This window comes from Hyperolius riggenbachi, chromosome 1 (genome assembly GCF_040937935.1).
Source record: "Hyperolius riggenbachi isolate aHypRig1 chromosome 1, aHypRig1.pri, whole genome shotgun sequence".
Taxonomy (NCBI): domain Eukaryota; kingdom Metazoa; phylum Chordata; class Amphibia; order Anura; family Hyperoliidae; genus Hyperolius; species Hyperolius riggenbachi.
This window is the reverse complement of record NC_090646.1, coordinates 578,104,064-578,125,942: the sequence shown is the minus strand read 5'-3', so window position 1 is coordinate 578,125,942 and position 21,879 is coordinate 578,104,064. Positions and strand designations below refer to the sequence as shown.

Below are 21,879 nucleotides of genomic sequence, written 5' to 3'. Positions count from 1 at the left end.
TTACAATGATGCACATTATGAAGCTTGAGGACCGCATAAAATGGCAAGGAGGCCCACATTTCGGCATGCGGGCCTTGTGTGCGACAGCCGAGTTCTAGCTGTTGGCTAGAAATAGATTTGTCGTTTTAGGATAAGCGCCACTTTCATGAGCTTGCGGTGTTGCCTCAGAGTCATCTTTTGGAACCAGGGCTCTGGTCAGGAACCGGCCCCACGGCACGCCTAAAGATACGGTTCCCGACTGAGGGTTTGACCAGATCGAGAGGGAAAGCAGCCTTATTCGAGCTAACACAAGGCTGTAACCCCTCAAAACACTTCTCACTGCCACCACTAGCTGCTGCTAGACACTTCAACAATTCCCACTCTGCTGTCAAATGGCCTGCACGCAGTCTGGCGCTTCCGTATTTGGGTCAGTTTTTGCGCTTTAGGCCAAATACGGGAACGCCACACACAATACAATCACACAGTAGCAAGGCACAACCAGGCACTGAACTTGTAACGCAAATTACACTGCAGTCTCTCCAGACTATGAGTTTGGGCTAGTACAGCAGAAGTCCAACTTATTAAATGAAGATTTAATATTCCAGAAAAAAAAGTGGAACAGTGCAGACCAGAATATATACAAAAGGATTTACAAAAAGTAAAAATTACAAAGATACACAAGACAGTTCAACTTAAAAATAAAAATGGGAATAAACGTTACCAATACGAGGTCTAACTTGGTCGTGGGAAGACACTAGTTTCTGATTCGCTCAGGATCATCTCTAGCTATGCGCTACTTCCAAGAGAAGATGATGGCCCTGCCTTTTATGCTGGATGATATGCCTTGAGGCTGCAAGCCAGTTTGGAAGGAGAGGAACTAGTTTTAATTAACTTACCAGACATTTCCCCTCGCCCCATAGATCTAATTTTCACAGGTAAAATTGTATTTTAACACACACATCAAAAGACTTCTGAGTCCGGGCTTCCTGGCTTGATCTGCATCAAAGCACACTGCAGCCAGTCCAGGTGTGAATTCGGGACAATGGCTAGCTAATAGTCTAATTATCCGTTTCCTTGTTATAGGCACTCTAGACTTCCTTACTACAAGTTACAGGTGACAAAAGCAAAATACACATGAGACAGTAGTTCATAGCAGACCAAAGGTAAGGACATGGCTGGCTATTGGACTAATTATCCATTTCCTCGCCAGAGGCTAGCAAACCAATTTAGCATTTCCTGTTCCTACTATTCACAAAAGTTCACCTTTAGATGCAAATGTACCATTTCCAGGCGATAGCCAAATGCATGCGAGGTAGACGAACAAGATGGAGGCTACCTTAGATACTAATCAAAAACTGTACCCATGTTCTGCATTTTACCATACATATCATCATCACCACATATCACCACAATATCCACTACATTTTACTTGTATTTTTTTGACTTTCACATTGTTACAAGATCAATAGACCTGCATAACCAAAATGTAGCAGTTCTAATTTAACATAAGCCTGTTAGAGAAATATGAAGCCAGTGATTGTTGCATGCCTTCTAATAATCCTGAACAACTATTTTGCAATTCTTTTTACCTGGCTGTAAATTTATTTTCAGACCTAGCGTGCAAATTGGTTTTAAAGCTCACACAGATGCATGACTAAAGTCAGCTGAGGCGTCCGATAATGACAGCCTCAGCCAATCGTGTGTTCGGCAGCCCCTGACGGACTGCCAACTACTTTGAAGATGCTGCTCCCCTTGCCCGCCGTGTAAGGCACGCGTGAGCGACTCATTCAGCATAGCAATAGCATGCGGCATCAGCTGCATAGCTGACACGAGTCTGTACTGGCCAGCCCTGTGAGGTCACCCAAGGGGATCAGGTGCCGATCCCTGACGGGCGAGACATCATAGGTGTGTATGCATCTTTAGTCACATGGGAACGATTCAGGAGTTCAAAGGCACTTTTGATATATTTCCCTTGTAACAGGTGTACGTTAAAGGTAAAAAAGAAATTGAAATGACATAACACTTACAAGTAGTGCACATCCCAGTGTGGCCGCAGACCAAGGTCAGACAGCAGCAGATAGGCCTGACTGGCCTGTATCTTCACTTGCATATCAACTCTAATAGAAAGAGTATCGTTTTCTTCATGAGTAAAAACTTTCACCTGAAGAATATAAACAGCAAAGTGTATTAAAAATGCATGTTTGTGGAGAGGAGTAGAAGTGGCATTTTGTGTTATAGAAAGCAGAACATCAGTCAGGAACACCTATGAAGTTTAGCATTTCAGGTAGGCTGCATAACGAAGGTAAACATTTCCCATTCACCATAATCTGATGTTTTCACAATACCGCAAACCTATTTAACCACTTGCCGACCGCACGCTTATACCGTGCGTCGGCAAAGTGGCAGCTGCAGGACCAGCGACGCAGTATTGCGTCGCCAGCTGCAGGCTGATTAATCAGGAAGCAGCCGCTCGTGCGAGCGGCTGCTTCCTGTCAATTCACGGCGGGGGGCTCCGTGAATAGCCTGCGGGCCGCCGATGGCGGCTCGCAGGCTAAATGTAAACACAAGCGGAAATAATCCGCTTTGTTTACATTGTACGGCGCTGCTGCGCAGCAGTGCCGTAAGGCAGATCGGCGATCCCCGGCCAATCAGCGGCCGGGGATCGCCGCCATGTGACAGGAGACAGCCTGTCACTGGCTGCACAGGACGGATAGCGTCCTGTGCAGCCTGGATCTCCAGGGGGGAGCAGGTAGGAGAGGGAGGGGGGAATTTCGCCGCGGAGGGGGGCTTTGAGGTGCCCCCCCCCGCCAGCCACACGCAGGCAGGAGAGATCGGACCCCCCCCACACGCAGGCAGGAGAGATCAGACCCCCCCAGCACATCATCCCCCTAGTGGGGAAAAAAGGGGGGCGATCTGGTCGCTCTGCCTGCACGCTGATCTGTGCTGGGGGCTGCAGAGCCCACCCAGCACAGATCAGCTGAAACAGCGCTGGTCCTTAAGGGGGGGTAAAGGGTGGGTCCTCAAGTGGTTAAAGTTAACCAAAGGTGAGAGGGATATGGGGGCTGCCATATTTATTTCCTTTTAAGCAATACCAGTTGCCTGGCAGTCCTTCTGATCCTCTGCCTCATATACTTTCAGCCAAAGACCCTGAACAAGCATGCAGCAGATCAGGCGTTTCTGAAATTGTCAGATCGGACCAGATTAGCTGCATGCTGGTTTCTGGTGCAATTCAGACACTACTGCAGCCAAATAGACCAGCAGGGCTGCCAAGGACGGCATGAGGCGGTGTCTAGTATGCAGCCTTACCATTCTATCAGTGCACGCATTGTCAGAATGGGTCAATAAAAATCCCAGAATGTGCAAAAAGTCAGATCAAAAGCCATTCAGGTCCAAAATGTAGTGCTCTGTGAGAAAAGGTCTGGTTCACTTTCAAATATCCACAGAGTAGGAGGATACAAATTTAGAGAACAATCTCTCATCCTTACAATAAATTGTCCTAGGTTTCTTGCTAAAGCTTCACATTTATTTTCAGCCATGTTTTTATGCAGCACAGCTGATCACAACTAAATTATAAACCTATTAGGATGGGTAAGGGTAGAATTCATTATAGGTTCTAAAAAGGTTTAGCAAAGCATGAAGTATTGGAAGATAAGTAGGTACCTCCCTCTCTTGGAGGCATTTTATTATGGTACTGTCAATAACAGGTGTTAAAAACCATGTAATGGATCAAGCTAAGGGGCATAACTAGAGGGAAGCAGCCACTGTGATTGCACAGGAGCCCAGAGCTGTAAGGGGCCCCCCCAACTACTAGTAACCTCTCCCTTCCTCCAATAGAGCGGGCTATACTTCAGATCAGATCTTTTTGTGGCCACACTTGTTACGGGTGTGAAGATCATGAAGGCCACACTTGTTTATGATCCTTGTGAGATGGGCCCCAAGCCTAAGAAGAACACCACACAGAGGCAAGGGAAGGGGTGGGAACATTGGGGGCCCCATCAAAGTTCTGCTTGCGCTTGCGGTAGGAGGGCATGAATTGTAGTTATGCCACTGTTAATGCTCAGACTGGTAACCGTAGCTGAAGGTGATGCCTAGATACTGGCTAAAGCAGCTTTTTCCCAAGTCGTATCAAAATAGCATGTTTTGTGACACAAGTAGTCAATCCACATTAATGAGACATTTATCCCAGCTGTGCATATGTGAGGTTACCTATAAAACATTCATTATTAGAGGAATTAGAGCATAGGTCCAGGAAGCACTACTCTACGGAGGTAGCTTGGGATAGTAATCCTGGATAAACAAATGAATTAACACAGCTTTAGGCCAGCTAAATCAATGCAGCCAGGCAACTGGTATTGCTTAAAAGGAAATAAATATGGCAGCCTCAATATCACTCTTACCTCAGGTTCACTTTAAAGACTAATGTCAAGCCCATGTTAATTCTGAGCTGCGCAGGACTACAGGGCCCTATGGAGAGCAGTTTCCCTCATTTCTCTGCAAATCTCACATCAAAATCACACTTCAGATTCTGAGCTATACAAATATTATTTTTTCAGTAATACTACATTGCCCAATCCAAAATTTCAGAAACAATATGAAAAGATAAACACTAGAGGGCAGTGCTGCACTTAACAGGCTAAGGGCCCGGTTCACATTAGCGGTTGTTTGCCAAACGGACCGGATGACCTGACCGGATCCGGATCCGGATCGGAACCGTACGGTTCTGATCCGGATCCAATCCGGATCCGGTCAGGTTGCATCAGGTGGTAATCAGGATGCGATCCGGATCCGTTTGGCAAAGTTAACGTAAAAAAAAAAAAAATGTTGGGGTCTGGGAGGTCAGCAGAAGGGGGACCTGTGGAATCAGGCCTTCTGCTGTTTAGCACTCACCTCCACCTCCGACATGCTGCCAACACCTCCAGCTCGTGCTGCTCCACTCCAAAATGCTTGCCCATGTGTCCCCAGCCAATATCGCCGCAAAAATCCGCATAGGAAGTGGGGTAGAACATCCGGATTTCTCAGCCAGTGTGTTGTGCGGCCTCCGGTTCCCATTTGTTTGTATTGGCCGGATGGTGCAGTCCGGCTCCGCCCCGGATACGGCTGCCGGAGGGGCCGGATGAAAAAATAGCGCATGTTGGAACGGAGGCCGGAGTCCGGATCCGGCCCGGATCCGGTCCGGCTCCGGTTCTGCAGAACGGACCCATGTGAACGGACGCACAGGCTTTAATTGCTATGCCGTGCGTCCGTTCTGCAGGCGGTGCGGCTCCGGCACGGCGATTCCGGAGGGCCACCGCAAGTGTGAACCGGGCCTAAATCTGCATTTATCACATTTTATAGTGCTATGCTGTAGTGCAGTGTTTCTCAACATTTTATTGGTATGTACCCCTTTTAAAACCCTGAATTCACCAAGTACCCCCTAGCATAGCAAACATTATCACAAGTACCCCTTGACAAATATATATTCAATTATAGTACATGATAATTGGTATCAAACAATTTCCAAGCCTTAACTATTGCTTTTAAATTATCTAAAATACTAACTTGGTGTTTATATAAGATTTATCATTTTTAAAACTCTAAATTTGTTATTCTTGGTTACGTAAATCAAGCCCGAGTACCCCCTGGAACCATCAGAAGTACCCCCTGGGGTACGCGTACCGTATGTTGAGAAACTAGGCTGTAGTGCTTGGATACATATCTAGCTGTTCATTTACAGACACCAGTGTTGCTCAGACACAATCCGTAAGAGCATTTCTTCACTATCCAACAGTGATCCGAATCAGTGATCGGGAATCGATCACAGAATTCAATCACGGATGCGGCTGTTATTTCACGTATTCGGCCCATGATCATGGAAAATATATCCGTGATTAGAAGCTGAAAAGACGCAGACTTTAGTCGTTAATAGCAAAGGCCCCTTACATGATATAAATACCAAGCTTGCAGGATAGGTTATGTAGAACAGTGGGAACAAGGTGAAAAGACCTTATAGTTTAAGATCGATTTTAAAGGTTCAAAGGAAATTTTAGAGGGGAAAAAAAAAAAAAAAAAGTGTATACATGTAAAATGCGGTAAATACATTAACTCATTTACTGCATTTAAATGTATACTAAAAGTCATCTCAAAAACGATAAGGTCTTTGTGTTTATAGCAAGTAAGGGGGCTTTGCTATTAACGGCTGTCGGCGGGTTTGGCCGTATTTAATCACAAATACTTTTTCATTGGAAATTTTAAATTCGATTTTCTCAAAAACTATAAAGTCTTTTTGAAAAAAAAAAAAAAAAAAAAATGTTTAATTGTAGCTACTGATCACCTTTACAATCCAAGCAATTTTGGTGATTGTGTAGCATGTATGGGAGCTTTGCTATTAACGTTAAAGTCAAGTCAGATCACAAACCCGTGATCACGGATTTTACAGGCAATCCCATATAAAAGCCGAGTCCAATTAGTGCTGGTTCAGACGGGCGTCTGCAGAGCGATTACTGCCAGTGTTTGGGACTTGGCGTTAAAGGGATACTGTAGGGGGGGGTCGGGGGAAAATGAGCTGAACTTACCCGGGGCTTCTAATGGTCCCCCGCAGACATCCTGTGTTGGCGCAGCCACTCACCGATGCTTGGGCCCCGCCTCCAGTTCACTTCTGGAATTTCTGACTTTAAAGTCAGAAAACCACTACGCCTGCACGCCCGTGTCCTCGCTCCCGCTGATGTCACCAGGAGTGTACTGCGCAGACACAGACCATACTGGGCCTGCGCTGTGCGCTCTTGATGACATCAGCGGGATCGAGGACACGGCAACGCAGGCGCAGTGGTTTTCAGACTTTAAAGTCTGAAATTCCAGAAGTGAACCGGAGGCGGGGCCGGAGCATCGGTGAGTGGCTGCGCCAACACAGGATGTCTGCGTGGGACCGTTAGAAGCCCCAGGTAAGTTCAACTCATTTTCCCCTGACCCCCCTACAGTATCCCTTTAAACACTCACATTCAAGTGAATGGGAGCGTTTATACCAGGCTTTTACCAGTTCGGCTCCAGATTTTCGCTGGAGTTCAAGGCGACCCTGGACGCTACATGTAGATTCCTGGGGCAGTTAACCGCCACGGTTAATGTTCCCTTAGGGGGAAGAAAAACGCAGACCGCATCTGAAAGCTACGTGAAGGCTGCTGAAAGCCCGAACACGTTACTGCCGCAACGCCACCAAACACGACGCCACCGAAAGCTGGCCAGACGCCTGTGTGAACCAGCCCTTAGTTTCAAATCCAGATCACAATCACGACTTAGGCCTGGTGCACACCAGAGGAGTTTTTCTGAGCGTTTTGAGTTTTTAAATCTGCTGCTAATGTTATCCTATGTGTCTGTGCACACTGGAGCAATGAGGTTTTGTAAAAAAAAACCATAGCATTACATTGGGAAGAGCTTTTGAAACCTCTAAAAGCTCTTCCCAATGTAATGCCAGAGCCGGGACAAGGTCCTCCAGCACCCAAGGCTGAGACACCAAAGTGCGCCCCCCTATCCCTCCGACCCCAGCCTTCACACACTGATTGCTATTAGACTAAGGCCACATACAGACATCAGACCATAGTCTTTGGAAAATGAAAGATCACAGACCAATCTTACCACCCTTCATGTAGTATGAGAGCCATACTCTACACAGTCTTTTCTATGGAGCTGAACTCCACAGCAGAAAAAAATCATTGCAAGATGCTGCACACACAGATGCTGTACAGACACAAAAGATCAGTATCTGCAAAAGATCTGTTCCTGCCAAAAATCCATTCCTGCAAATTGCAATGATAGTCTATGAGATCTGCAGATCATCATACACACATGATTTAACTGACATTCATCTGCAGATCAGATCCACCAGGATGGATTTGCAGATCTGCAGATGAATGTCAGTTAAATCATGTGTGTATGATGATCTGCAGATCTCATAGACTATCATTGCAATTTGCAGGAATGGATTTTTGGCAGGAACAGATCTTTTGCAGATACTGATCTTTTGTGTCTGTACAGCATCTGTGTGTGCAGCATCTTGCAATGATTTTTTTATGATGTGGAGTTCAGCTCCATAGAAAAAAGACTGTGTAGAGTATGGCTCTTATACTACAGGAAGGGTGGTAAGATTGGTCTGTGATCTTTCATTTTCCAAAGACTATGGTCTGATGTCTGTATGTGGCCTAAGGTGCCCTAGAGCCCCCAACACCTTAATCTCTAGTTATCTGGCTTGTAGTCACTTCCATGCATCTCCTTTTCTTATTTCTTTCTGCTTCAAACACAATTAGGAATGACAGCTGAATGAATTGTGCGCCCCCTCCTACACTGCGCCCTGAGGCTGGAGCCTCTCCAGCCTATGCCTCGGCCCGGCCCTGTGTAATGCTATGAGGTTTTTTACAAAACCTCATTGCTCCAGTGTGCACAGACACATAGGATAACATTAGCAGCAGATTTAAAAACTCAAAACGCTCGGAAAAACTCCTCTGGTGTGCACCAGGCCTTATCCGGATTTTGAGACTGCCTGTGGCTGGATTTATTCAAGGGGGTGCAAAAGCAATGAAAGTCTATGGAGACTTTCACACTTACTGCAGTCCCTTGCAGTGCGCTGGAAGTGTGGTCCGACTCAAGGGCAACTGTAACAGGTGCTTGGGGTAATGGCAGTCAAAGGGCTACCAGTGTAGTGTAAACGACGGGTTGGTGAGTCTTGGCGCACATACACAGACCGACGGGAATCCTAGTGACATACTTCCTGCTTGCAGACAGCATGTCACTGAGCGGAGTGCGGTGCACTCTGCCGCAGGATCATAGGTTTCAGCATCGCATCCCCACTGCCACTGGCGTAGGAGCAGGGGTCGCAGCAGTCGCACTGGCGACGGGGCCCGCGATCTCCTAGGGCCCGTACCGGCCCCTGCTCCCCGCATTCTCCTCTGTCCCCAGGCCCTCCGTGACAGCCGCTTAGCTCCGCCCCCAAATCGCGGGTAGCTCCGCCCCCAAATCACGGGTAGCTCCGCCTCTCACAGGATCGTTCCTGTGAGTTGCGTGATTCTTTCACCGAGCCCTGCCCCTGCAAATCCCATTGGCTGGCACAGCAAGGACAGAGCATGGGAGAAGATGGAGATGAGCCAAGAGCTCCCTTCCCCCAGGCAAACAGAGCGGGAGGTATGAGAGGTGAGTGCTGTCTCCCTCTTTATTTCCCTGTCACTGCTTATCAGCCTTTACTGTATCCAGAGCCCGCAACAGTGCTCACTAACCTTCCTCCACCAGACCCCTAGTAATTTCCTGTCTTTCTATCCACCCCCCAGAATTCTCACTAGCCCCCCCTCAACCTCTCTCCCCCAGACTCCTAATAACCTCCCTCACTCCCCCCTCAATATTCTTCACCCTCCCTTTCCCAGACTCCTAACTGCTCTCCCTTCTTACTCCCCCGACCCCTAATAACCCCCCTGTCTCTCCTCACTTCCCCCTCAATATTCTTCACTGTCCCCCGACCCTAATAATAGCTCCCCTCTCTCGCTTCACTCCTCCCTCAATATTCCTCATCCTCCCTTTCCCAGACTCCTAATAACCCCCCTGTCTCTCCTCACTCACCCCCCCTAATAACCCACCTTTTTCTCTTCATTCCCCCCTCAATATTCCCCACCCTCCCTTTCCCAGACCCCTAATAATCCCGCTCTCTCTTCTCACTACCCCCTCAATATTCCTTACCCTCCCTCCCCCAGATCCAATGCTACCGGCGTCACATGGTGCACACGCCTGTTTGCTGAGGACACTGGCCTGCAGTGACAGCTATATTGGCCTGCAGGTGACAGCTATATTGCTGTCTGCTTCCACATCACTTGAAAGAATACATAGGGCACTGGCAGAGTAAGTATGGGGGGGGGGGGGCCCATGTCCAAATTCTGCATCGGGGCCCTGAGGTCTGTAGCTACGCCACTGCCCACTGCAACACAAAAAATACATGTAAAACTGGCCTTGGAGCAGGTGTGTCAAACTGAAATACAAAGTGGGCCGAAATTGAACACGGAGACCAAGACGTGGGCCAACCTCCCTTAAATCTATACAAATACTGCAATTATTATTATTATTATTATTATTATTATTATTAAAGTTCCCTAGTGTCTCGTGGCCCTCTTCCCTCCACTATACAATGTCTTGGTGTCTAATGCCTCTTCCCTCCCCCATACAGTTCCTGGCTGTCTAGTGACTACCCTCCCTTGCCTATACAGCTCCTTGTTGTCTAGTACTTTCCCCCTCCCTCCTATGGTTTCCCTGGTGATCTAGGGCTTTACCTCCAATATAGCTTCCCTGGTGGTCTAGAGTGGGCCAAACAGAATGCAAGGTGGGGAAACCACCTGAGGACCAAATCTTAAGGTTCCGAGGGCCCATTCACACTAGAAGCGCTTTTCTGAGCGTTTTGCGATTGAGTTTTTTTTAAATCGCTCCAATTCACTAATTAAAATCGCGTAAACAAATGTTGCGATTTTCATGCACGCTATTGCGAAATCTCCGCGATTTTACAGCGATTTTAATGAAAGTGAATGGGAGCGATTTTATAAAACACTAATCAATCCCAAAACACTCAGAAAAGCGCTTCTAGATACGTTCTAGATACGTATGCCTTAGAGAAAGGGAGACTTGCTGTAGTAAGACTCAGCAGTGATGTTTTTATTATTAGTATTTAATTGGCACGGAGACCTTCTACAGCACTTTACAGAGTACATAGTCCTGTTACTAACTTTCCCTCAGAGGAACTCACATTCAAACCCCCCCCCCTATAGTCATAGCTCAAGGATGTCCTTGCAATAGTCTAAGGCAATTTTAGGGGGAGGATTAGTTCATGTACCAGTAGGTTTTTGGGATGTGAGGGAAAACCAGATTACCGAAAGGAAACCCTTGTAAACAGGGTGAACAAAATCTCACTGCAATGCGCCTCTAAAGGTGGGTACACACATCAGATAAAAGTCTTTGGAAAATGAAAGATCACAGACCAATTTTACCCCCTACCATGTAGTACGAGAGCCATACCTGCACAGTCTATTCTATTGAGCTGAACTCCCCATCAGATAAAAAGCTTTGCAAGATGCTGCACACAAAGATAATGTACACATTCAAAATATCAGTATCTGCAAAAAATCTGTTCATGAAAAATGCACACATAGTGTGTACGCACCTTTAGGCTACTTGCACACCAAGACGTTGCGTTAGGTGCTACGTTAGGTGCACGTTATGCGACCTTAACGCAAGGCCTGGTGCTCTTCGATGTGGACGTCAGAGTGAGCTGCGTTGTGCAGCTCACTCTGGCGTCTGTGATGCGTACTCTTGGACGCATGCGGCATCACGTGGTCCCGCCGGCCAATCGCCGCACAGAGCGGCCGCACCAGGAAGTAAACACTGCACGTCACAGCGTGCAGTGAATATTAATTTGCCAAGTGCCTGGCCGCTCTCCGCTCCTCCCCAACATGACTGAGCATGTGCAAACAGTCTAACGCGGCTTAAGCCGCTGTAACACTATAGTATGCTGAACTTTCAGAAGAACGTGCAGCGTTACATGTAACGCAACGTGGGCAGTGTGAACAGCCCACTTGTGTTACATTGCTGTGCGTTGGGGGAGCGTTACAGGCTGCACTAACGTGCGCCTGTAACGTCTTAGTGTTTAAGCAGCCTCAGGGTACAGGTTAAGTAGCCTGCAAATAAAAATCCTTAAAGTGGACCTGAACTCAGAATTCCTCTCTGCTCTAAAATACACAACAGCATAATAACCTTTAAACAAAAAAATAGAAAAAACACTTGTTACAGCTGATACAAAACCTAAACTAAATCTGCACAGTTTCTACTTCCTGATTCATGGAAGCAGACATTGTTTACAGCCAGTGCTTTCAAATGGGCTTATCTGTTTATCTGCCATAGGTGGTCATGTGACACAGGGGAGGATCAAATTGCAACTTGTGATTAGACACAAATAAGGGGGGGAATTAGACAGGCTAAACTCTAAATACACTCGGGCTGCATTTCTCTACGTTTTTCCTTCTGTCCTGTGTAAGAGTTCAGGTCCACTATAATGGTTATGGCATTTGCAAAGCGAGAGGGGGAAGCTGTGAAAATGTAAGCAGAGAGGGTAAATAAAGGAGCTTAGCGGTGTACAAACAAAATTAAAAAGGTGCTTACGTTGTACATTTTACTGTTCAACTCCCATCCATTCCTGGCAGCCAGGAAGGTCAGAGCGGCAATATTGTTGTAACTGAGATATGCCTGCGATAAGACAAAACAGGAGGAAAAGGGTTAAATGCATTATGCCCCAAATGTATTTACTTCTTGCTTATTCAAGCATAGAACAAATTGAAAATTCAAAAATACAAACAACAATTTCTGCATTTGGGTGTTTAGGTTTTGCATTAAATATTACCATTAACCGTTTATATAGCACCATCACCACATGTAGAGATCCATGAAAATGGACACAAACTATTGTACAACCTGCAGCAAGGCCTTGTGCTTGTATGTTAGTTAATCTTGCCCAAAAGTGCCTTGCTTATATACAGAGGCAATTGCATCAAGGCAGTGTCCTCAATGCTGCCTCAGAGTAAAAGGGGCCCATACACTGGTCGATTTCAGCCATCGATCGATTCAATAGAATTGATCGTTTAAAAATAGATTCTATTGAATCAGCCGATCAATTTGACCTATCTGACTGGATGGAAAATCTAGGCTAATCGGCTGCTGGCAGCAGATTGATGGCCCATAGAGTTGCATTGGATCTAATGGTCAGCTGTACGCAACTAGACCACCCTGCTCCATGCCCAGTAATATACTTGGAGCAGGGTGGCGCATAAGAGTGTGCACTTGTATCACGACTGGAGCCGCGACCCTGAAGCTGTCACAGGGTTCACAGCCCATTTAAACTGCAAAGGACTGGGGTTTGAGCGGCAGACAAAAATAATGTACAATTTAAAACGCTCATAACAGGAATAAGGAGGATTTGTTCAGGATGATTAGTGCTTTATTTAAAAGAGAACGTTGAAAGCATTTTTTTTCAGTCTCAGCAAAGTCTCCTTCTGAATAGTTGTATATTAGACAGTGTTAAAGTCACGCAATACAGGTATTCTTACAACTCAGAGTTGCCTTAAATTACGAAAGCTGTTTAAAAAGAAACTCAATCATTTAGAGCAATGAAGAAAGTCTATTTTTACATTCGTATAGCACTTTTCTCCTGTTGGACTCAAATTGCTCAAGAGCTGCAGCCACTAAGGGTGCGCTCATGGGCCCACCTTGCAGTGTTAGGAAGTCTTGCCCAAGGACTCCTTACTGAATAGGTATTGACCCTAGCCAGGATTCAAACCCTGGTCTCCCATATCAGAGGCAGAGCCCTTAACCAGTACACTATCCAGCCACTAGATATTTGCCTTTATAACTGTAGAAAAGTTTTAGTAACTTGTCTTCTAGCGTAAGCCTTTGGCAGGGTGCTCCCTTCCCTATTGTATATGATTGTGTGTTCATTTTCTATAACCACCTCGTACTTGTATTATTGGTCCTACCTAACCATCCCATAATTGCATGATCATGTATTCGGTAACCAGTTTGCCTTGGTCCTATGTTGTATAAACTTGTTACGTCTGTCATCTTTTGTACCACTGTATAATTATTGTCCAGCACTGGGTAATATTTTGGTGCTTTATAAATACAATAATTCTAGTAGAAGAGTACCAGCAATATTTGTATTACACAAAATGATCACTGTTCCAGTCTTGTAATTGCTCTGTTGTGTGATTCAGACAGAGTTTGTCATACGCCTCCTTTCTTCATTAGCAGCACGGTGGCGTAGTGGTTAGCGCTCTTGCCTTGCAGCGCTGGGTCCCTGGTTCGAATACCAGCCAGGGCACTATCTGCAAAGAGTTTGTATGTTCTCTCCGTGTCTGCGTGGGTTTCCTCCGGGCACTCCGGTTTCCTCCCACATTCCAAAAACATACGGATAAGTTAATTGGCTCCCCCTAAAAATTGCCCCTAGACTACAGTACTTACACTACATAATATAGACATATGGCAATGGTAGGGATTAGATTGCGAGCTCCTTTGAGGGACAGTTAGTGACGAGAGAATATATATATATATATATATATATATATATATATATATATATATATATATATATATATATATATATATATATATATATATATATATATATATATATATATATATATATATATACACATATATACACATATATACACATATATACATATACATATACATATATATATATACACACATATACATATATATACATATATACATATATACACATATACACATACTGTACAGCGCTGCGTAATATGTCGGCGCTATATAAATACTAAATAATAATAATAATAATTATTATATTCAGACACCTGATATTACCCATTATTACACCCATATGAAGGCTGTGTAGTACACAAGCATGTTTACCAAGGGATTAACAGTGCATCGCCTGGGTGTGTAATAGCAGGTTCTCCAATAGCAATATTGCACAACTAATTTACAATGCATCTGGAAAGTATTCACAGCATATAACTTTTTCCACATTGTTATGTTACAGCCAATGTCGGACTGGAGGTTAGGAAAGCTGAGGAAGTCCACCTGCTGGCCAAGCAGCAGTAACCCGGTGTTATCATTCCCAATAGAAGCCTGTAGTAAGCATTCACTGTGAGCAGCAATACCTGATTACTGCTGCTTGGCCAGCAAGTGGGTTTCCTCAGTTTTTCCACTTCCCAGTCTGACACGGATCACAGCTTTATTCCAAAATTGATCAAATTCATTTTTTTACCCCAAATTCTACTCACAACACCCCATAATGAAGGTGTGAAAAAAAAAAATAAGTTTGAGGCTTTGGCAAATTAAAAATAAAAAAAAAATAAAAATCATAAAAGCACATGCATGTATTCAAAGCCTTTGCCATGAAGCTCAAAACTGAGCTCAGCATGTTTCCTCTGATCATCCTAGAGATGTTTCTGCAGCTTAATTGGAGTCTACCTGTGGTAAATTCAGTTGAATGGACAGGATTTCGAAAGGCACACGCCTGTCCATATAAGGTCCCACAGTTTACAGTTCATGTCAGAGCACATACCAAGCATGAAGTCAATGGAATTTTCTGTAGACCGAGACGGGATTGTCTCAAGACACAAAACCTGGGGAAGGCTACAGAAGAAGGTCTCCTGCTTTGAAAGACTCAGTGAGCACAGTGACCTCCCATCATACATACGTGGAAGAAGTTCAAAACCACCAGGACTCTTCCTAGAAGATTCCTGAAAGGTCTCCCTCAGCCACACACAAAACAGTATAATAATATGGTAGGACATCCTGCTGGGTACACATAATGCAATTTTCCGTCCGACTGACAGGATCTGACAATTATTTCCTAGATGTCCGATCTGCCCTCGATCGACAATGGGATCAATCAGGAGCAGTTTGGATACAGATAAAAAAATGAGGACAGCCGACAATGCTAATGAAGGGGAAAGTGAAGCATTCACACAGCAGGGGCACAGGGCTGTGCTCATACCTGACTGTTAAGTTCCCCAGAGCTGCTCCATGCTGTGTACACATGCTGCTGCTCCATGCTTCATGCGTATGCTACTCCATGCTCTGTACACACACTGCTGCTCCATGCTGAGCTGCAGGATGCCTGTAGATATACTGGTGTCTGAACTTGTGCCTGTCCCCAGACACTCCACCGGCCCTGGTATGAGGGGGATTCTGGGCAGCTGTAATCCCCCCCCCCCCCCCCCCCTGCATTTGCCTATGCCTACAGTGAAGCATGGTGGTTACAGCATCATGCTGTGGGGATGTTTTTCAGTGGCAAGAACTAGGGGACTAGTCTAGATAAAAGGGAAAGATGACTGCAGCAATGTACAGAGATATCCTGGATGAAAGCCTGCTCCAGAGTGCTCTTCAATGTAGACTGGGGCGACTGTTCATCTTTCAGCAGGACGACCCCGAGCACACAACCAAGGCTCCAAAGGAGTGGCTTCAGGGCAGCTTTGTGAATGTCCGCAAGTGGCCCAGCCAAAGCCCAGACTTTAATTTTATTGGACATCTCTTGAGATTCAAGTTTCAAGATGGGGGACACCGCCCCAATGCAGAGCCGGATCTTCCATAAGGCAAACCTAAGCAGCTTTAAAAAGGTAGAATCAGCGCTTAGGCCTAAGTGCAATAGTTGTCTGAAGTGTGCGAAATTGCCCTGCACATAGACTCCTCCTTCATTTAGGGACTCGCCAGATGTTGCGGCCGTTCAGAGCTTCTGGGATATAGGCTACCGAAATGCCTCTCTGGCACACTGATTCAGTTTTCTATTTGTGGAAACAAAAAACTCCCATTGCGTAAAAGCGTTTAAAAACTTTTTATTCACAGGCATATAAAAAAAAAAAAAAATTAAAAAAAAAAAACTTTAAAAATAAAATGGTTATTCGGCCACAGCAATTTCCTTTAGAGTACATCAGTACTACTGAGTGAGGGGGTACCACTATAATGCGGACACCCAGAGGTTGCATCAAGCAGCTGCACTAAGCTACTATGCAGAGCAGGGCTTGTGTGTGAAACAGCCCCTGGTTGTTAGCCTCTCACTGCTTGCGTGCATCCACTATCTGAATAGAAGTCAGTCCAGCATGTGTCAAAAAAGCTGTGTCCAGCCAGTCGCATGCTAATGAGGTCACTCCACCCAACGCATTTTGTCGCCTTGGCAACTCATCAGGGGATATTTATTGAGTTTTATGCTATGCAGCCCTATGTAAAGGCAGTGGCGTAGCTAAGGAGCTGTGGGCCCCGATGCAAGTTTTACAATGGGGCCCCCCAAGCACTCTATACATAACAATTTATACGGCGCACCAAAATCTGCCAATGGCAACTACAGTGTCAGAGGTGCAAGAAGGGGATGGGGAACAGTTTGTTAATGATTACTACTATTCAAAGTATCTACAGAAGTCATTATTATGAGCATAGGACCAATAGAGAGCTAATTCTGTAGTTAAGGGAGGGCCCTTCGGGGCCCCTCTGGCCCAAGGGCCCCGATGCGGTCGCTACCTCTGCACCCCCTATTGCTACGCCCCTGTGTAAAGGGAATGCAGGGAGCTGCTGCATGAAGCTGAAACCTTTGTTAGCATATTTAAATTAGATGGAATATGCGGATGGCTGGTGAGTGAGAGCTGTTAGCCATGTGCGCATTCAGAGACTATAAAGGAGGTCACTCGTGATAGCTCTGTAGCCCCTGATGAGTTGCCAAGGTGAAGAAATGTGTTGGGCGGAGTGACATCATTACCGTGCGACATTAGGCTGGACATAGCTCGTTTGTCGTACACTGGACTGACTTCTAATTGTATAGTGGCTACACGCGAGTAGTGAGAGGCTATCAGCCAGTGGCTGTTTCACACACAAGCCCTGTCCTGGCACAATCTCTGGGGTCCACATTATAGCGGTACCCCCTCAGTAGTACGGATTTACTCAGAGGGAGTTTGTGGCCGATTTATCATTTTACTTGCATTTTTAAAGTTTTTTTTTTTTAATTCTATACATTTTTTATGCCCGTGAAAAAAAAAAGTTAAACCGCTTTTACGCAATGGGAGTGTTTTTGTTTCCACACTTAGAAATCTGAGTGGCGACGCAGTGTGCCAGAGAGGCATTGGGGTAGCCTATATCCCAGCAGCTCTGACGGGCCCGGAACGGCCGCAAAATCTGGCGGGTTCCTTAAATGAAGGGGGAGTCGATGTGCAGGGCAATGTCGCACACTTCCGACAACTATATAATTGCACTTAGGCCTGAGCACTGATTCTACCTTTTGAAAGCTTTCATTGAGGACGCAAGCATCTAGGAAGAGCACTCCACCTGTCAGTAGCCTTTGGGGACGGTTTATAAGGTGTATGCGGCTCAAAATCCTTTGCACAGCTGAGGATTGCATATGATGTATTTAGTCTAAAGCAAGTGGTTTATGTGTGTTCCCAGGATATAGCTTGTATTGCTGCAAACAATGGAACAAACTTGTATATACATTCCTAGTATTAACGGGTGGTTTGTCTCAGAATGAATATTTGAGGTTAAGTGCTGTGTTTACCTGTGCCTACTTAAACCAAAACAGCTTCCTAGTTCCTGGTGGACGCTATCCCCCACCAAATCGACAAAAAAAAAAAGCCAGGTGATCAGTGGTAGGCAAAAGAGGGGGGAGGGGTGTCTAGGGCCCCCATTTCATCAAAAGTCATTTTCTGCCCCCATGCCAACTGAGTGGCCACCAGCTCAGTCAAAAAAAAAAAATGCGCCAATATCACATAAATCTTAAAAGCAAGGCTAAAAGGCCAAGCTCTACAAATTTCTTAAGCAGAGCTCACATCCTCAAGAGCCAATCTTAATGTTAATAGTTCATGCTCAAAAGCCATTCCAATTATATAGAATTACAGAAGTAGTTATGAAGTCTGGGGAAGGGCTGGGGCAAGGGGGTCACATGACACCAGTGAAAAAAATGCCCAGTTGAATAGCCACCCACAAACATGCCAGCTGTATGACTGGGTTGAGAGCCTCAATAATACAAGCTTATAAATACAGTACCTGATTTCCTTTATCCCAAGGATGAGAGATTGGCTTTTCTGGTACACTTGATAGAATGTACTTTCTATAAAAGAAAAAAAGAAAACAAACACTTTATAAAAAAAGATCAAAAAGTAAGAAAATCCATTAAAATAAGTTTCAGAAATAGCAAATATTCTCAGACACAAACACGCATGCAGCGTTCTCTACAGTACCTGGCCACACGTATTTTCCTGCGTGCAATGGCTCCACGAAAGCGTCGGATACTATCCTATATACAAGGAAAGAATAATCACATTAGCAGAGGGACCAGTTTGCTGAGTGTAAAGATTATAATGATCCGAGATGAGAATTTGCGATGGTGTCGGGCCCAAACTAACAGCACAGCCGCCCCACAACTTTATTAAGCAAGTCATGATGAAAAACTCAATGACAAGAAAACAAAAGCATTGCTTCAAGTACAGACCCTGGTATCTGCTGGGAGCCTCCTTTAAAAGTATAGGTATGAATAATCACAGAGGTCCATTGACTCCAGCTCGTCGTTTTTTAATTGATCCTAAATCATGATCAGGCAAGGAAGCTAGAGATCAAAAACTAAAGGTGCCCATATATTACTCGATTTTGAGCATTGATATCTGGCCGATTTTATCATAATGATCGAATCTGCCAGAAATCGGTGCTGCAACATGGCCACCCGATGGATTAATTTCCGGACTAAATGAATGGTGCTGGGATTGGGAAATCTCAGTCAAAGTGGTTTGATCGGGTGTGAGGCGGTACCAGCGTTCAATTTCCTGACAAACGATGGACCTGTGCACAGTGTAGTTTCATCTTCCTGCCAATTTTGTTATAGTGCTCAGATATATCATCAAGTAAGTGTACAACTAGGCTCTGTAAAACCTCGGCCCTGTTCACCTGGGGTTCACCTGGGCTCTGTGTAAACTCGGCCCCACGTACTTGGGCTCTGTGTAAACTCGGTCCCACGTACTTGGGCTCTGTGTAAACTCGCCCCTTGTGTCCCGGGTAGCTGGAACTTGTGAAAGATTGTTCCAGTGTACAGGGGCGTAGCTAGAAATGACTGGGCTCCATAGCAAAAAAAAAAAAAAATTATGGGCCCCCCCTTCCCCCCCAACGACCTTCCAACCGCACGGACCTCGGACCTCCCACCCAAACATTCTGTGGGGAAATCTGATTTCCACACAATATGCAACCAGATTGTCAGCAGATTTCCCAACAAAATGCAACCAGATTGTCGGCAGATTTCCCAACAAATAGAAATCAGATTGTCGGCAAATTTCCCAACAAAATACAGTATATGTAGTTAGGTCTATAGTGGGCTAACATTAATTACCTGGAGGGAGGGTGGTTGGGCAGGCTGGTACACTATTTGCGGTGCAGGCGGCACTGCACTGGGTAGGCAGTTAGATAGCTGGGTGGGAGGGTAGGCAGATAGGCAACGGGTGGGCAGTTAGGTAGCCGGGTGGGAAGTTAGGTAGAAGGGTGGGCAGTTAGGTAGCCGGGTGGGAGGGTGGCCAGTTAGGTAGTGGGCAGTTAGGTAGCGGGGTGTAGCCGGGTGGGAGGGTGGGCTGTTAGGTAGCCGGGTGGGAGGGTGGGCAGTTAGGTAGTGGGCAGTTAGGTAGCTGGGTGGGAGGGGAGGTAGCCGTGTAGTAAGTGGGGTAGGAGCCCAACTTCTATCCCCCCTGACTCACCTGGGGTGCCCCCTCCTTCCATTAGCGGCATGAGAGCGGCATATACAGGAAGCACCGGCGGGGTAATCAGCCGCTAGAGATTCAGCTGCTTCCCGGGCTACGATGTCTTCTCTGTATTGCTGCTCACAATAAACCAGGAAGTGGTGCGAGCGCCGAGCAGCAATACAGAGGAGACCGCGTAGCCCGGTGGCAGCTGAACCTCTAGCGGCTGATTACCCCCGCTGGAGCTGTCTCTATATGCCGCACTCTCGCCGCTGATTAAAGGAGGGGGGACCCTAGGTGAGGAGGGGGGACCCCAGGTGAGGCATGCGGGGGGGGCAGCAAGGTGAGGGAGGGGGGCCCCGCCCGACCGGACAGCTGGCGGGAAAAAAAATAAAATAAAAATAAAAATAAATAAATAAAAAGTCCTCTCAGGCAGCTGTGGGCCCCCTGTGACGTAGCGCTGCCGCGGGGCCCCGTAGCAACCCTATGGCTGCTATCCCCAATGCTACGCCACTGCCCGTGTACCTCACTCATCCTGTGGAAACTCAGAGCTTGTCATAACATAGTATTGACATACAAATGAGCTCACCTCTGTACAGGCTTTGACCCTGGGAAATGTTATATACTGGTTCTTGGCATCAAGTGCTTGGTATATGAGGAAAGCACTGTTAATATGGCGCGGTTTACCCTTTGTCCACTCCTCACAGTTATAAGCTTCAACTCGAACGCCAACCTCTACACTGTAATAAAAGCACATATTGCCAAATTATTGGTATTAAGCCACTTACGCATACATTTGTTATAGATGTTTGGCACAGATTACCTATAGTTAGTACATTGTACAGTAGTTGGTAATAGCTTGACAAACTCCCACCTACCAGTTCTCACGCTTTAAATCCGAAACACTAATCTCCCACCTTCTCCAAGTGTACCAAAGACAATCTGACATGATGAGATAAACGTGTACGTCCAGTTCAAAACATTAATCCCTCTTTTTCAGCTGTTGCACTCCCCTTAAAAGACCATGGGTTTGAAACTTGGTGTGTGCAAGACAATACTACAAATGTAACTAATAACCAGGATGTTTTATTTTGCTGCCTGAAACTTAATTTCTAGGCATGGCAGTGACAGCTTCTGTCTTGTCAGAGGAGCTAGAAGAAAAACTCTCTACCACCCAGCTGCAATGAAGATGCCTGAGTGAGTTTTAACCCTCCCTAACCCGCCCAGGTAGGGGTCAGTTCGCGTCCCCACATCTCCCCCAGACCTAGAATGGTCCGTTTCTTCAGTAGTGTAAAGAAACGTTCCAATCTCCCATTGCCCCCAATGCAGGGCTTTAGCTTCCGTTTCCGATCCGGTGGGCTCAGCGGTATGAAAAAAAATTGGTGCTACAGCAAAGTTGCATTTCATCCAGCGGAATGTACAGAATGAATCCTTTTGAGTAGAGGATTGTGAACCAGGGATGGTCGTAGTCAGCCAACTTCGCTACCCTGGAACTACACGTAGTTTTACGCAATTACGCTTCGCCAAAACTACGGCTTTGAAATCAAATATTCACTTCGTATGCATTTCGTAGACTATGCATTAAAATACGCAATTACGCATAGAGTGAAGCGTATTGTATGCGGATGCTTATGCCCGTATGCAGAAAATTTTACAAATTAATTCTTCGCTAAACGCT

General features: G+C 45.8%; 1 protein-coding gene across 2 annotated transcripts in view; it reads right to left on the bottom strand.

Annotated features, from left to right (window-relative positions):
* The window catches only part of ACOT12 (acyl-CoA thioesterase 12), a 119,566-nt gene that overhangs the window by 23,807 nt on the left and 73,880 nt on the right, over window positions 1-21,879 (bottom strand). For both annotated transcript variants that reach the window (XM_068247953.1, XM_068247951.1), the window contains 5 exons: window positions 20,791-20,941; window positions 18,726-18,781; window positions 18,532-18,595; window positions 12,130-12,213; window positions 2,007-2,140 (listed from right to left, as the gene is read on the bottom strand). In XM_068247953.1, the coding sequence (XP_068104054.1) occupies window positions 2,007-2,140; window positions 12,130-12,213; window positions 18,532-18,595; window positions 18,726-18,781; window positions 20,791-20,941 (489 nt within the window). The remainder of the gene's footprint in view (window positions 1-2,006; window positions 2,141-12,129; window positions 12,214-18,531; window positions 18,596-18,725; window positions 18,782-20,790; window positions 20,942-21,879) is intronic.